This window comes from Conger conger, chromosome 1, assembly GCF_963514075.1.
Source record: "Conger conger chromosome 1, fConCon1.1, whole genome shotgun sequence".
Lineage (NCBI taxonomy): Eukaryota > Metazoa > Chordata > Actinopteri > Anguilliformes > Congridae > Conger > Conger conger.
The window spans coordinates 15,691,521-15,705,465 of NC_083760.1; the positions used below are offsets into that span (position 1 = coordinate 15,691,521).

The 13,945-nt window shown below is 50.1% G+C and overlaps 1 protein-coding gene across 7 annotated transcripts in view; it reads left to right on the plus strand.

Moving 5' to 3' along the window:
- ralgapa1 (Ral GTPase activating protein catalytic subunit alpha 1) overlaps positions 1-13,945 on the plus strand; it is a 64,864-nt gene that overhangs the window by 46,431 nt on the left and 4,488 nt on the right. For 6 of the 7 annotated variants that reach the window (XM_061229002.1, XM_061229323.1, XM_061229083.1 and 3 more), the window contains 3 exons: positions 586-744; positions 1,626-1,753; positions 11,447-11,571. In XM_061229002.1, coding sequence (XP_061084986.1) covers positions 586-744; positions 1,626-1,753; positions 11,447-11,571 — 412 coding nt within the window. Of the gene's footprint in view, positions 1-585; positions 745-1,625; positions 1,754-11,446; positions 11,572-13,217; positions 13,249-13,945 lie in introns of all 7 variants that reach the window. The other variant, XM_061229239.1, reaches the window with a different exon arrangement.

Here is a 13,945-nt window from a genome sequence, read left to right on the forward strand (position 1 = left end):
CAGCCCATGTAGGAATGAGCGGCGTGCAGGCAGGAAGATGGATGGGCGAGGGGTAATGGGGCGTGGAGCTTTTTCTTTGACCCATCCGTCAAGCGGGAACGGTGAACAAGGTCAACGGCGACCATTTTGCATCACTGCGACAGACATTTTAGACGGGGCTCGGCAAGGAGAGATTTCATTTGGGTTTTTTTTTTTTAGGTTTTTTTTTTTTTTTATATATAAGGAATTTTATGCATCTTTGAGCGATAGGAAATCTAAACCTGTTCAATCATACACTACCAAAACCAAAAAAATTCTATTGTGACATAAAATCTTACTTTTACTTTTTGTGGAAAATAAGGCAATACGTTTGCCAATGGTAGGACGTTTTAGAAATTTTCCAGTTTCCAAGGAACTTTCACTTGTATACTTGAGAGAAGAAAATAAGATCTTGAGTTTATAACAAGGCTAAAATACTTGTTAAGCCTGTCATTTTTAGCATTGTACTGTTGAAACCCTCCCCCGCTTGCCCAACAAATTGATACAGTGGGCAAAAACAACCGGAAGGCGAGCTGTGAAATGGTTTTTCTCACTCTCCGTCCGCAGCTAAGGCACCTGGGAAACGACGAGGTGCACATCGTTTGGTCGGAGCACTCCCGGGACTACAGGCGGGGGATCATCCCCACGGAGTTCGGAGACGTGCTCATCATCATTTACCCCGTCAAGAACCATATGTACAGCATCCAGATCCTCAAGAAGCCAGAGGTGGGCTCATTTTGCCCCTTTTTTCCCCCCCCAGGTCTTACACGTTTCCCCAGGCAAGACTCAGAATTCACGGTTGTGCATCTTGCTGGCGTTCAGTAACTTGCTGAATTCTTTACCCGTTGTCATTATCGAAGTAAATCACTGTGTGCCTTGTTACATGCTTGGGCTGGTTTATGGAAAAGCCTGTGGATTTTCCGCTTTGTGAGAAGCCGAGCGTTCACATATCCCAGTGTACCACTTTGCTGCTTCCTCCTCAGTTATGTCCAGTGTAATTGAATGAGCAGAATTCTTAGAATTAAATTCCACCATGGAGAAAGATAAAACGCGCGCCCTCCTTTAACCGAGTCTGCGGAAATGTAGGAAGATAAGTAGATAAGGAGGGAAAGAGGTCTGGCTTGTGTAAATGTCAATTTAAAACGTCATTTTAGTAACATTTGCTTTATTTGGATTTGTGTGGATATGTTTTCAAGGGGAGGACAAAGCAGTGCAAGATTTGAATTCACTATGTTACAAAAGCACCATTGCCTTTTTCAGTTATATATACATTTTGTGTGTATTTGTGTGCACTTTAACAGTAAAGGATTTAACATAGAATAACAACATAATGATGAATGCCAGCCATTCAGCCAAAAAATGCTTGCCAAGTGTACGTAATGCGTATCAAGCCTGGGTAACCTGCGTTACCGCCTCCACTACATAACCTAGCGAGCTATTCCACACAGTGACCACTCAGTATGTGAGAAAAGTGTTCACTTTTTAGAGTCGTCCATTTCGCCTTGGGATGTGGCCATTTTAATTTTTGAAGCTTCATCGAGATCCTTGCTGTAGAAACGGACGGGTTGATATGACTCCAGCCCCGTCTCCGCTCTTTTCTCCCCCAGGTTCCGTTCTTCGGACCCCTGTTCGACGGCGCCATCGTGGATGAAAAGATCCTGCCCGCCCTGGTGCGAGCCACAGCCATCAACGCCAGCCGGGCTCTGAAGTCCCTCATCCCGCTCTACCAGAACTTGTATCCTCACCCACGCCCTCTCCCCCGCCCGGCGGGTCCCCCACTGTTCCCGGGACTCCCGGGATACCGCCCGTCCCCCGGGCTCCAGCAACCCGTCGGGGGCCGCAGCTCCGGAGCTCCGGGGGGGGGGGGGGTCCGAACGCATGAAAAAACGGGCCAGGTTCGGGGGTTGGGGGAGGCTCGGGGCAGGGAGAGATCAATACCGGGAGGGGGGGTTCTTTATCTTAAGACATATATCATTTGACGGCTGAGTTGATGGGCCCCGAGCCTCGGACGGACAGAGGCACGCCGAATTGATCGGGCCCCTCGGTCCCCGCGCCAGCCGGGGCCCGCGGCTCCTCGGAGCGAGATCGACAGAGCGCGCTCCACCAGGCAAGGAGCGCGAATAAGAGGGCGGCCGGGACCGCTCGATAAATATCGACGTCTCGCTCCGCCGCCGAACGCACAGATATTACATTGTGCGGTGCGTGGGGCCGCATTGTCTGCGCCTCAGGAATTGCCCCAATCACAGCCGGCTCTCTGCTGATGAGGAGGATGATGATGATGATGCACAGTGGTCGGTGATTGGCTTTTGAAGCGCCGCAGAGGCAATTTCTACATATTTCCCCGCTTCTCTTGTAGTTAAGGTGATAAGAGGCTGCTCTAGGGTAAATATAAGCTTTTCTTTTACATTGAGAAAGTGGCTCGGTTTTTGGTTTTGTCAGTTGATTTAATCGGATGAAATTTTTTTTATATGAATATATTCGGTCCCAGAGGGTGGTGAAATTTCTCTGACTTGAGTTTTGGTCTGTTCATCCACCAGGCTGAGATTTCTAAGAGTGTTTTCTTCTCCGTCGTTCTGTACTTCTGAACCTAGACGACCCCCTGAATCTGACACCCTACCCTGGGTCTCTTTTCAAAGCCTCTGCTTGTAGCAAATGATTCCACTCTCAGAAACAAAACAGAAAAGAGACCCAAAAAAAGGAGATTCTCATCTGCCTCGTCCTCCAAGCGAGAGAGATTGTTTGGCTCAGCTTGAGTCTTAGCTTGCAGCAATCTCACCCATCTGTGTGTCTGCGCTGGGCTCGATACAGAACTGCGCTATTGATTGGCAGGAGTTGCACAGGTCGATGGTCCTGACAGGCAGAATTACAGTGATCTGTCATTATCGACGGATGTCTTTCCAGCCCCAATCGCTACCTCTCTCTCTCTTGCTCTCCCTCCCCCTTCTTCTTCCTCTCTCTTTCTCCCCCTCTCCTTCTGCCTCTCACTCCCTCTCCTTTCCCCCTCTTTCTCTCTCTCCCTCCATTTCTTCCCACTTTCCCTAGCCCAGCCTGGCCCTGTTATGCCTGGGTTATAATTGAAGTGCATGTAGCTGAAAACTCTTGATTGTTTTGTCATGGGAAAGGTGCCTCTTCCCGTTGATTGTCCCCTGTGTCAGCCATAATGGCTTAATCAGGCAATAAAGACTCTCAGTGTGTAGCTGGGATTTGGGAGGGGCGGTCCCGAGGGAAGGGGGCAGGGTATACTTTACATACGTTACTTACCTGTTGATACTGAAGACGGGAGAGGGCATTTCTCTGCAGCGGGTAATTCCTAAGCACACGGCTTCGATCTCAGCCCTCGTTTTGGTGACGTCTGTAGCGTGCTAATTGGGTTCTTTGTTGGACACCGGGGAGAGAAATTTGCGCTAAACCTTTGTCTTTCTGCTCATCTTTCCAGGAGCAGCGAGGCAGAATTACGGCTTTAATTTCGAATGGAAGCCTGTTTTTTCCCTCCTTCCTCTTAACCGCTCGGAGAGGTTCCCGGGTTGAAATGCGCGCGAGGATCACGTGCATCCCGCCACTCTCTAATGCCGAAATGGCGTGTAATGAGGATAAGGATTTAAAATGCAGAGAAACGGCACGTAGCGCCTCGCCCGTAAACGGAGGCCCGTCGCTTTTACTTTTCGCCGCAATTACCCTTTGTTCGGCCACGTGCCGCGCGCCGGGCGAAGTGATGAGATTAAAGAGAAGCGGCGTCTTCTGAAAGGCCCGCGGAACGCCATCAAAAGAGGCGTCCTTTCATCCCCCCTCCCCCCCCGGAGGAGACGACACGGGGAGGGCCGCTGCTGAGGGAGCTCCGCGAGGAGGCCCGTTCTCCAGGTCTGGACGCGCTGCGGTTCCTCCTCTTGGCCTCCAGGCATGTCCATCTGCCTGTTCTACCAATTGATCCATCATTCGCCATGACTGTGAAATTTGCGCTTGGAAGGGAAAAATGATTCCCCCCCCCCCCCCCCCTTTCTGTTTTTTTTTTGGTTGATAGGTGTTGGAAACCAACAAATAACTAACTGGCTGCCCCGGCGGTACAAATCGCACAGGAAGCCCAGCAGACCAGCCCGGCCTTAAAGAAATATATAAATAAGCGTTGTAAATACCGGATTCTGCGACGGGCGCGAAGTGATCCAGCTGCAGCTCGGCGGGCGGCGGGTACGGCCCGCGACGCTGCCTCCGTATCGCGGACCTGCCAGCGCGTTTGTGCCCAGTGATAAAATGTTTTGTCTTTTTTGTTTTTTTTTTCTTCCCCCCCCCCCTCCTCGCTCTCTCCACAATCTGTGTGTAAACAGAGCCAGGGAATGCCGTGCGATCGGTGCGGACCAGCCATATGCCGCGCGCGGCGTGAAGCGCGCATCGCCAGGCGTCTGCGGCGGTCTGAACGCTTGCGTCCGATCGGGGGGAGGGCTTGACCTCCGCGACCCCTCCGCACGGCAGCTGGGCCAGTCGGTCGCAGCGGCTACTGATAACATTTTTAAGAGTGGAATCGGATTCATGCCGGAGGTCCCATACCCCCACCCCACCCCCCCATCCCTGTTTTAATGCCTTCTTTCTGCCTGTACTGATCAGCCTGGCTTGGGGCTGGGACTGTGGGGGTGAGACGGGGGGGGGGGTGTTAGACACGCAAGCTGTTTGGAAGGCAAAATAAATGTAACTCTGCAAGCCGCGGCCACCTTCCATCTGGTAGTGGCCGATTGCAGAGACGAGGACACATTGTTAAAAAACGTTGGGGGGGGGGGGGGCAGAGACGCTAAGCAGCTTCCCCATTGGCCCTGCCAGTCCAGTGGTGTGCGAGCGAGTGAGGAGATGGCAGCGGGGGTGGCCCCGGCTCCTGATTGGCAGCGATAAAGCCACCAGGCTGCTGGGGTCAGCATATGGCTGGGCGTGATATGGAGAGCTTGGGTCAGTGCCTTCTCCCTCCGACTCTGCCTTCCAAAGGCAACCGAGCTGATGAAAGCTTGGGCCCGGGATCCTATTGTCATCCCTGCCGAAAAAACAGCCCTGCCCCCCCCCCCCCCCCTTCCGTCCTCTCCACAGCTACGCGCAGCCAAACGCCTAACGGGCCCCAAAGTCTCCCCGCGCCAGCTCCCACAATGGCCCTATTGTGCCCCGCAAGCGCTCTGACCCGCTAGGCCGTCCCAGGGGGATCGTGGGGGGGGGTTTGGGGGGACAGGGAGAACAGGGGGGGCCCCTAGGGGGAGGGCCGGTCCTCGCTAATTGTTTCCTCTCGAGCAGAAAAGGAGAAGGAAGACATAAAGGGGAAGGGGGGGGCGGATCACTTCTTCCTGCTCAGTGGTGTTTGTTTGTACTACTTGTTTCTGGACGCGTCTGATCGCTGATTACTCTATCAGCTGTGGGCCCGCTGCACTACAATGGAGACGCATTCATTGGGACCCATAAATCAGGGCAGATGAATTGGTTATATCTTGGCCTGGGTGATGCAATTTTTTTGTTGTTGTTACTTAAGGTGTAAATTATTTTTTTCTCCCCTATGTTGCATTAGCGTAGTGCTAATTAAACACCAGCGCAGACTTTTGACAGGTGCGCGGGATGTTTGTGCCGTGTCCTCCGTGCTAATTCAGTCCCAGGGTAGCGTGGCGTTTTAGCCGTTGCGTCTCTGTTGCAAAGAGGAGCGCGACAGCGATTCATGGAGATGTGCTCGGTTCAAGGTGGAATCGGTTCCTGAAAGACAACAAAACAAAAGTTTGCCGTTGCATCTCCCCCCCCCCTCCCATCTTGTTCCTTGCCGACCCATGAAGAACCGATAGCCGTGTAATTGCGATTTGGGAGAATCAGGTTTGCCCGGTCAGTAGGTAAACACACGCGTCCCTGGGGGAACGGGAGAGCGGGCAGGGAGGCCTTCCTGACGAGGTGTTTAGGATTCTCCACGGGCCGGGAGAGGCTCCCAGATTGCCGTCTGAGCCGCAGAATCGATGCAGGCCGCCTCCGCCGCGCGTTTAACCCATCAACGCTATCCTGAGCCGTTCCTGCGCGTCGGCACACGGCCGCACGGCGCGTAATGGAGACGCATCCCCTCTCTGCGGGGGGTAAACGCATCAGGTCCGATGGCATCGCCGCTCCACCCGCCCCGCAATCCGTTTAACGCCCACGGTCTGCCGGTTAGGAGGGTGAGCACGAGGTCCTGTGAAATTTCGCGTGAAAAGTGGGGCTTTGTCGCGGCCCGACAGGTTTCGTACCGGAAAACTCATTTTCCGAGGGGGGAGACGCAATAAAAACGCGAAGAAACCTCTCGTTACAACTCGATTCGGACGCGTCGTCGTACGCCCGCGCGAGCCCGTTAGAATATTAGCGTTAGCCTCCGAATGTAGATGCCGCGTTTGCCGGCGCCGTAGCCCAAGGCTACGCACCCCAGCCTGGGACCCGTCACGCGCCGGCTGGAACAACAGCCAAAAGGCTACTCTGGGACCCATACTTTACCGGCCCAATTGAATTCCAGTCAAGATTAATAGGTGGAAATCTGATGGCGAACTCCAGCCCCAGATCCTTGTCGTGTTCCCCCCCAGGCCGGGGTGCATTAGGCTGGCCCATCTCCCTCTCATCTGGGCCCTGCGACATTGGTTTTAATGACAGGTTATGGCAGCTTGTAACGGCCCATCTTGGTAATAAAATCACTTTCAGGGGCCTGATAGCAGAAGCATCAGATGGACAAATAAACGGATTACTGTGCACTTGGGCACACGTAGACGTCTGTAATTAACGTCCGTAAAACTCTGCAAATTGAATTATTTATATGATTTTCCCTTTTTTTCTTCTTTTTTTTTTTTCACTGTCCTCTCCCTGGAGTGAAGTATCAAAAAGCGGACTCTTAGAGGTTTAGTGATATTGGTGCTTTCGGACCTATTTTCCATCATTCAATTTCATCATTTTGCGCGATAAGCGCAAGTCTGGAATTCTTGTAGTTGATGGAGGTTTGACCGGCATTTTTGGGGACATTTTACAAATGTTTTTGTGTACACAAAGCCCCATAGACAAACACATACTACATACACACAAATATTTGTTCAATAATGTGATTTCTGTACACTGTTTTGATCTCTTTCAAATATATTCTATACTGGGGTGGTGATTGTGATTATTATTATTTTTTTTTACAATGAAAACGTTCACATTGAAGAGAAAAACTGAATTGAAAGTATGACAGAATAACGGTTTGCCCAAGTTTACAGAGTGCAGAAAGAAGCTTGCTTCTGCATTTGTCACCTCAGATTGAACCTGTCCCCAACCACCATCTTCTCCGGACACTGGGGAAAAAATCCAATAGACTCACATGACGGGTAACGGACAGGTTTCATTTCTGCCTCTGTTCAGCGGCTAAAAGACGGCGTTAACATGGCTGCAGGTGCATCGTACTGACAGATTGAGCTCTCTTGTCTTTGCGAGGTCTCCCGGACCAATCGAGGTTGTGCGCCGTCCCTAAATGAGCAGACAGGGCTTTCGGCAGAGGCCGGTTCCATTAGGGCGTGTCCCGGCTGGCAGGCCCACCTGTAGGGGCCCGTCCGGGGGAGTCCAAATAACGGCAGTACCGGGCGCTTCGCACCGCACCGTGCTCTTAACCGATGCGTCGGGAACGCCGCACGCTTCGCAGCAAAGCTCCCGGCTCGGATCCCTCCTGCTCCCCCGCTCTCTTCAGCTCAGAGAGGCTGGCTAAATCCCACTTGAGGACTTTCGAGGACGGATAATGTCGTACGAGGGGGGGAGCGGAATGAGCACGCAATTAAAAAGATGAGGGTTGGGGCATCTCTGCCCTCTCGGAGCGCAAGTGGCTGCTGTTGCCAGTTTGGGCTCTGCGCTGGGACCTCTCTCCCTCTGCTGAGCCACGCGCTAATTCACAGGTGCGATCAGCTTGGGGCCCTGGTGTTGAATAGCACTGCATTCGGCAAATGAGAAATGGATGTATTGACGTGATATGAACAGGCTGCAACTTGTGTCTTCACACTCAGGCTTTATTTCAAAGTCTATGCACCCAGGCGTATGTACAGTGCCGTCCGTAACGTTTCGGACAAAGTCAGATTCTTCTTCTTGATTCGGCTTTATACTCCATTTTAAATTTCTAATGAATTGTGTTGAAGTGCAGATTCCCTGCTTTTATTAAAGGGTATTTTTTTAATACATTTTGGTTTCACCAGGTAGAATTTTTTTGGTCCTTGCTGATTACTAATTGACATACTTTAATGGCGGCACATTCATTTTGATAACATGCTCAACAGTCTATGGCAGACTTAATGGTACCCAAAACCACTATGTATTTTCTGTATCTCACATCTCCAGCACCTGTTAACTTGGCTAAATGTGCTTTCCTGTCTGATGTTCCTGAACTGTGTAATTATCACCTAATTAACTGAGAGTCAACTTGTCGGCTATTCGTTTATTTTTCATTCAGTATATGAATGCATGAGTCTGCATGTTGTGTCATGTACACCGATACTTATTGAAATCCCATATATACCATCCAATGTGTGGGGTTTGCCATTGAAGTCCTACATGGTATTTGATTTAGAAATTCCGGGCAAGCCGTTTGATAGTGAAATCCCGTACATAACGTTTGATGGTAAAATCCCTTGCTTGCTGTTTGATATTGAAATCCCATAAATAGTGCTTGATACTGAAATCCCGTACATTGTGTCTGATATTAAAATCCCATTCTAATGTAATATTTTTTGGAAGGGTCTCTAGAAAGGCCTCTCTCTGTCCCGTTCTTCAGTCCGGATGTCAGAGGAGGACTGGTTGTGTTCGTTTGGGTCAGAGGAGGACTGTGTTTGTTTGGGTCAGAGGAGGACTGGTTGTGTTTGTTTTGGTCAGAGGAGGACTGGTTGTATTTGTTTGGGTCGGGGGAGGACTGGTTGTATTCGTTTGGGTCGGGGGAGGACTGGTTGTGTTCGTTTTGGTCAGGGGAGGACTGGTTGTGTTCGTTTGGGTCGGGGGAGGACTGGTTGTGTTCGTTTGGGTCAGGGGAGGACTGGTTGTGTTTGTTTTGGTCAGAGGAGGACTGGTTGTGTTTGTTTGGGTCAGAGGAGGACTGGTTGTGTTCGTTTGGGTCAGAGGAGGACTGGTTGTGTTTGTCTGGGTCAGAGGAGGACTGGTTGTGTTCGTCTGGGTCAGAGGAGGGCTGGTTGTGTTCGTTTGGGTCAGAGGAGGACTGGTTGTGTTCGTTTGGGTCAGGGGAGGACTGGCTCTGCTCTCTGCCGTTCGGGAGGACTGGTTGTGGAGCTCAGCGCTCGTTTGGCAGGGCTGCGTGGGCACTCGCTGGAGCACAGCTGCTAGCTGAGGGCTCTCCTGGCCTTGCTCTTTATAAGGAAACAGCTTGTTTAGACAGCAGCTCCTTCTCTCGAGGCCTGCCAGCTCTCCCCTCCTCCTGGAAAGCTCCGCCAAACGCAAAATGGGGGCGGGGGGGGAGAGAGCTGGAGTGATCAATTTGGAAGCTATCAGTACCAGCATGTTCCGAGCGGCGAATTAACACACCGCCGGGATTGTTCCCGGGCCCCACCAAGATCCTTCACTTGAAATGTGCTAACAAGCTCTTTTTTGATATCTCTTCAGTGGCAATCTCTCCCTTTCCTCGGAGAGCTCGGGAGTCGAGACGGGCGACAATGAAAAGCTCAGTGGGAGGGGGACATGCAAGGGGCATTTTTACTCTGGCTTTTCATCCGAATGGAAAATGAGTTTCTGCTAATACACAAAGGCCAGGCCTATTTTCCACACAAGAGCGGCCGCTGAAGACCACGTACATTCTTTAAAGACATTTTTTTTTTAAACAGCCTATTAAATAAATATCCTTCAAAAAATTCAATCACTATATCTAGGTTAGGGCTATTTGGGTTGATGTGTTACGCAAACCCCCCCTCCCCCTACCTTTTACCTTTTTTATTTTCTTAATGCATATAGTGCGTATCAAGAGGAGGATGAACAGAGGGAAGGATTTGTTGTCTTGGTGATGAGATGGCTTTAACAGAGATCCTGAGGGGAGGTGACCGGCAGCCGCTTTTTGAAAGAATTGTGCTTGCTGCCATTCATTGGTCCCTTCTGGAAAAGAGGAGCCTGAAATTACCTTTAAATAACGCAGCGGTGGACTGCACTCTCAGTGCTGCAAGGGCCAATGTCAAGAGTTAGCCGCCCGCGGGCTAGGCTACAGGGCCGGCAGCGCAGGGCTGTAGCACTGCTCTTGCATGCTGCTCAGAGAATTGGACACTGCATAAGCCCATTTGTGTGAGCCTCTGCAAACGTGTTGGCCGCTGTATAAATCGCTTGGGAGTATGGGTTGAATCGTATGTAGAAAGCTGACCAGCCCATTAGCGTCCCGTTGTTTTTCACCTCTCTGAAGCGCTTCATTAAAAGCGTAACTTGTTAAGAATATGGATGTTAATAATTGGTTGGTTGTAAGCGTTAGCGCTGCTCACCCCTGTGCGCCGGGTGGGTTTTCCCAGCTCTCCCCGCGTCTGTCTGCACTCTGTCAGCGTCGTGACGGAGACCGGCGGGGCGCGGCGGGTCGAAAAACCCGCTGCCGGTAATTACACGCCGCCGCGTGCGGCTCCTCGCCAGGGCGGGAAGCAGGAAGGGCGGGGCGGTGGCAGGAAGCGGGCGGGGCCCGCGGCTCCACGGAAGCTCCCTCTAAGCGTGTGTGCGAGCGCTCGGTGTCATTCTGTCCGCGGAAGCGCGGCGGGGAGCTGCTCCCGAAATATCCTCCAGTCTCGGCCCCAGCGTGAGGCCGCCGCGCATCACGGAGCCTTCCCGCCGGGTCGCAGCACCCTCGCAGCGGCGACGCACCACGTCACCGGGTGTACCTCCTCTCTCCGCTCTGCGCGCTGCTCATTACTGCGCCACGCCACCTGCACTCGCCAACTACGCTCTTCTGTGAGCGCAGAGCGGTTACTTTACAAAGGAACCGTGTTCTGTGAGCGCAGAGCGGTTACTTTACAAAGTAGCAGTGTTCTGTGAGCGCAGAGCGGTTACTTTACAAAGTAGCAGTGTTCTGTGAGCGCAGAGCGGTTACTTTATAAAGTAGCAGTGTTCTGTGAGCGCAGAGCGGTTACTTTACAAAGTAACAGTGTTCTGTGAACGCAGAGCGGTTACTTTACAAAGGAGCAGTGTTCTGTGAGCGCAGAGCGGTTACTTTACAAAGGAGCAGTGTTCTGTGAGCACAGAGCCTGTGCGTTTTCAGACTAGCAGTGTTCTGTTAGCGCAGATCATTTACTTTTCAGTAATTGTGTCTTACCGACTGTCTTGTGACCTGATGGCATATAAAGTAAGCAGTGATCTGTTTATGTGTTTAGTAGCTTATTATTAGCATTTTTGCTTTTTGCTCTTGGTCTTGCCAGTCTGTCATGAGGTTCCCCCACTGCTGTGGGTAGCAAAAACTATGAATTCTCCTTGACACAAGTCCCAGCTATGAAGAAAGAGCCCGGTACTTGGAAACCATTGTCCAGCACCACCTAGAACCAACCACGTTTGAGGACTATGCTGCCCAGGTCTTCTGCCCAGCCCCTTTCAATCACCTGCCCTCAGAAGCAGGTAAGAACCTTTTCACACCCCCTCCACAAAGTGCATTCAGACTCATTTAAATCACTGGGCTCACAACACTTGTGTTCTGTGCTTTCTGAAGGTAGCAGTAAAGGGCTTTTACGTCACTCAAACACCTTAAATACACTGTGTCATTTCATTAAGATCGTATTTGATGCATTACGGTTGATTAAAATTGTGGGCCCTAATTGCTCATGGGCTTCACCATGTAATTTCTATCTAAGTTAGACTGGATCCTGAGGTTCAAATGATGGCATTAGATCAGTTAGGGAGGCAGTAGTGGAGGCTGCCAAATGCGTGACATCAGGTCCGAGCGATGATTAGTAAAAGTGGACAGTGGGTTTGCTTATCTGTAAGAGGGTAAATATCGTGCTGCATAGCTCTGCAGCAGCGGCGAGTGTAATGGGATTCGCTCTCCGTTTATCCGTCCGGACAGGAAGCCCAAATGCTCTTCAGAACCAGAACTGGATCCACTGCAATGGGAGAAACCGGCCTCTCACATTACTGTAATGGGGATAGTTTATTTTCCCTGGGTACAGATTCGAGCTAACGTCTCAGACTCGTATAGATTACATTGACCCCAGTGCAGCGTAGGTCGTCAGTTGAGAGTAAAAGCATGAAGATAATGACCATTATTTACAGTGTTGCGTCAGAATATCTCTAGTCCTCCGGTCAAGAAATCAAGAGTTATAGCAGCGAGAGTGATCTTCTGAGCTTGGAGCACAAACCAGTGAGCTGTAACTGTCGCATTCGCATATTAACCTGCAATCTACCCCAGTCTTTATCTCTTCGCACCTCCCAAACCTCATTGTCCTCAGTAAGTTTTTTCCTCCTCTCTGTCCACTCCGAACGTGGCGCTCTGACGTGTTGTAGCGTGGGGAACATGGGCGATGGTTAAGATGCCGGTTGCAGTCGACCCGGGTTGTGCACTGCCCACTTTTCCCACTGATGTGACTCATCCGTTGTTCCCTTCCTGTCGAGTGACCCTCCCTGCCTCCCCCACCCCATAGCCTTGCTGTCTCGTGTGTCCACACACGTGTAAAATGAAAGGGTCACCCAAGCAACAACTTCGCGGTTAATCAAATGAAGCCGAATGAAACTGCTTTCTCTGTGAAAGCACAAAGTCACAGAAAGCGCAGCATCATTAATCAGGAAGTAGATTGTGCTTCATCCTGTTGCCGTCGCGTCTTTGCGAAGTGGCATATTGCGACAGGCCCTTTCATTTTTAGAAATGTGCATGCGTTTGTGCACACTTAGACTGAGCTGAAAATCATGCTGAAAACTACTTTATTCATGCTAATGAGTGAAGAAAATATATTTTGTTTTGCTACTGAAAAATGCATTGGAAGATTACATAATGCTGAAAATAGGCTGTTCTATTCAGAATCTCGAACTGAGCAATAATGGAATAATTGGCATATCATTTCAGTGAAATTCATTCTGTGGACTATTTTTCAGTATCAAAGTGGTCTTGCTCTGAAAAGTGATTTATTTCTGTCCTAGTGATAACATAACGCCTCTCTGTACCTCCTAATCCAAGTGATCGTGATTTTCTTTTTTATTTTCATTTGTTTCTTGGTTTTGTTTTTGTTATCATTATATTTTATTTTCCTTTTATCTTATGTTTCCTCCTTTAGATCATTAACTATCACTTGTGTGTATCTGAAGGTAAGACTTCTGGAAATGACCAAAAACAGACTGCTTTTTCTATTTGGTTTCCCTTGCTTGTAACCGAGTTATAAGCCCTTCTCTATTTGGGATTCCTATCTGCGTCTACACTAAACAAAATCAATCTGTCTCACTCTGGAGAGGAATGGGCACGGCTCTCTTCTCGTCTGATAGCTGTCTAGTGCTAACCCCAGGCCTGCATGCTGTTCTAACCGCCCTGTCTGGGTTGTGTTTTAACTTCAGGTAGCATTTTTTTTTACTTTCATCTTATGTTGACCACCTCTACCACGAGTCCAGTAACCCCTCTTGTCCTACAGTGTGTATTCTGGCATGGATTAGTGTTGCTCTTACTTTGCTTGTTCGTAACCTTGTAATGTTGATCAGATGTTGTGTCGAAGGTCAGGTGGTCTCCTGCCGTCCCAGAATGCCATTCTCCGAGAGTGCGCTTCATGCACTGATGACCCACAGCAGATTTGGCGTGCACTTATTGATAATTAAATTGATTGTTAATTTGCACATCGTTTATAAGGGTAATCACGAAGTGTGCGTAATTTAGAACACACAGAACAACTGCACATAACAATCCTGCTATGGCTGAATTCTGAACAATCTGGTAGCGCTCTTAATTCCAAAAGGATAATTAATTGGTGTTAACTTAACCATTCCAACTTAACCATTCTCACCTAAGCTTGAGGGC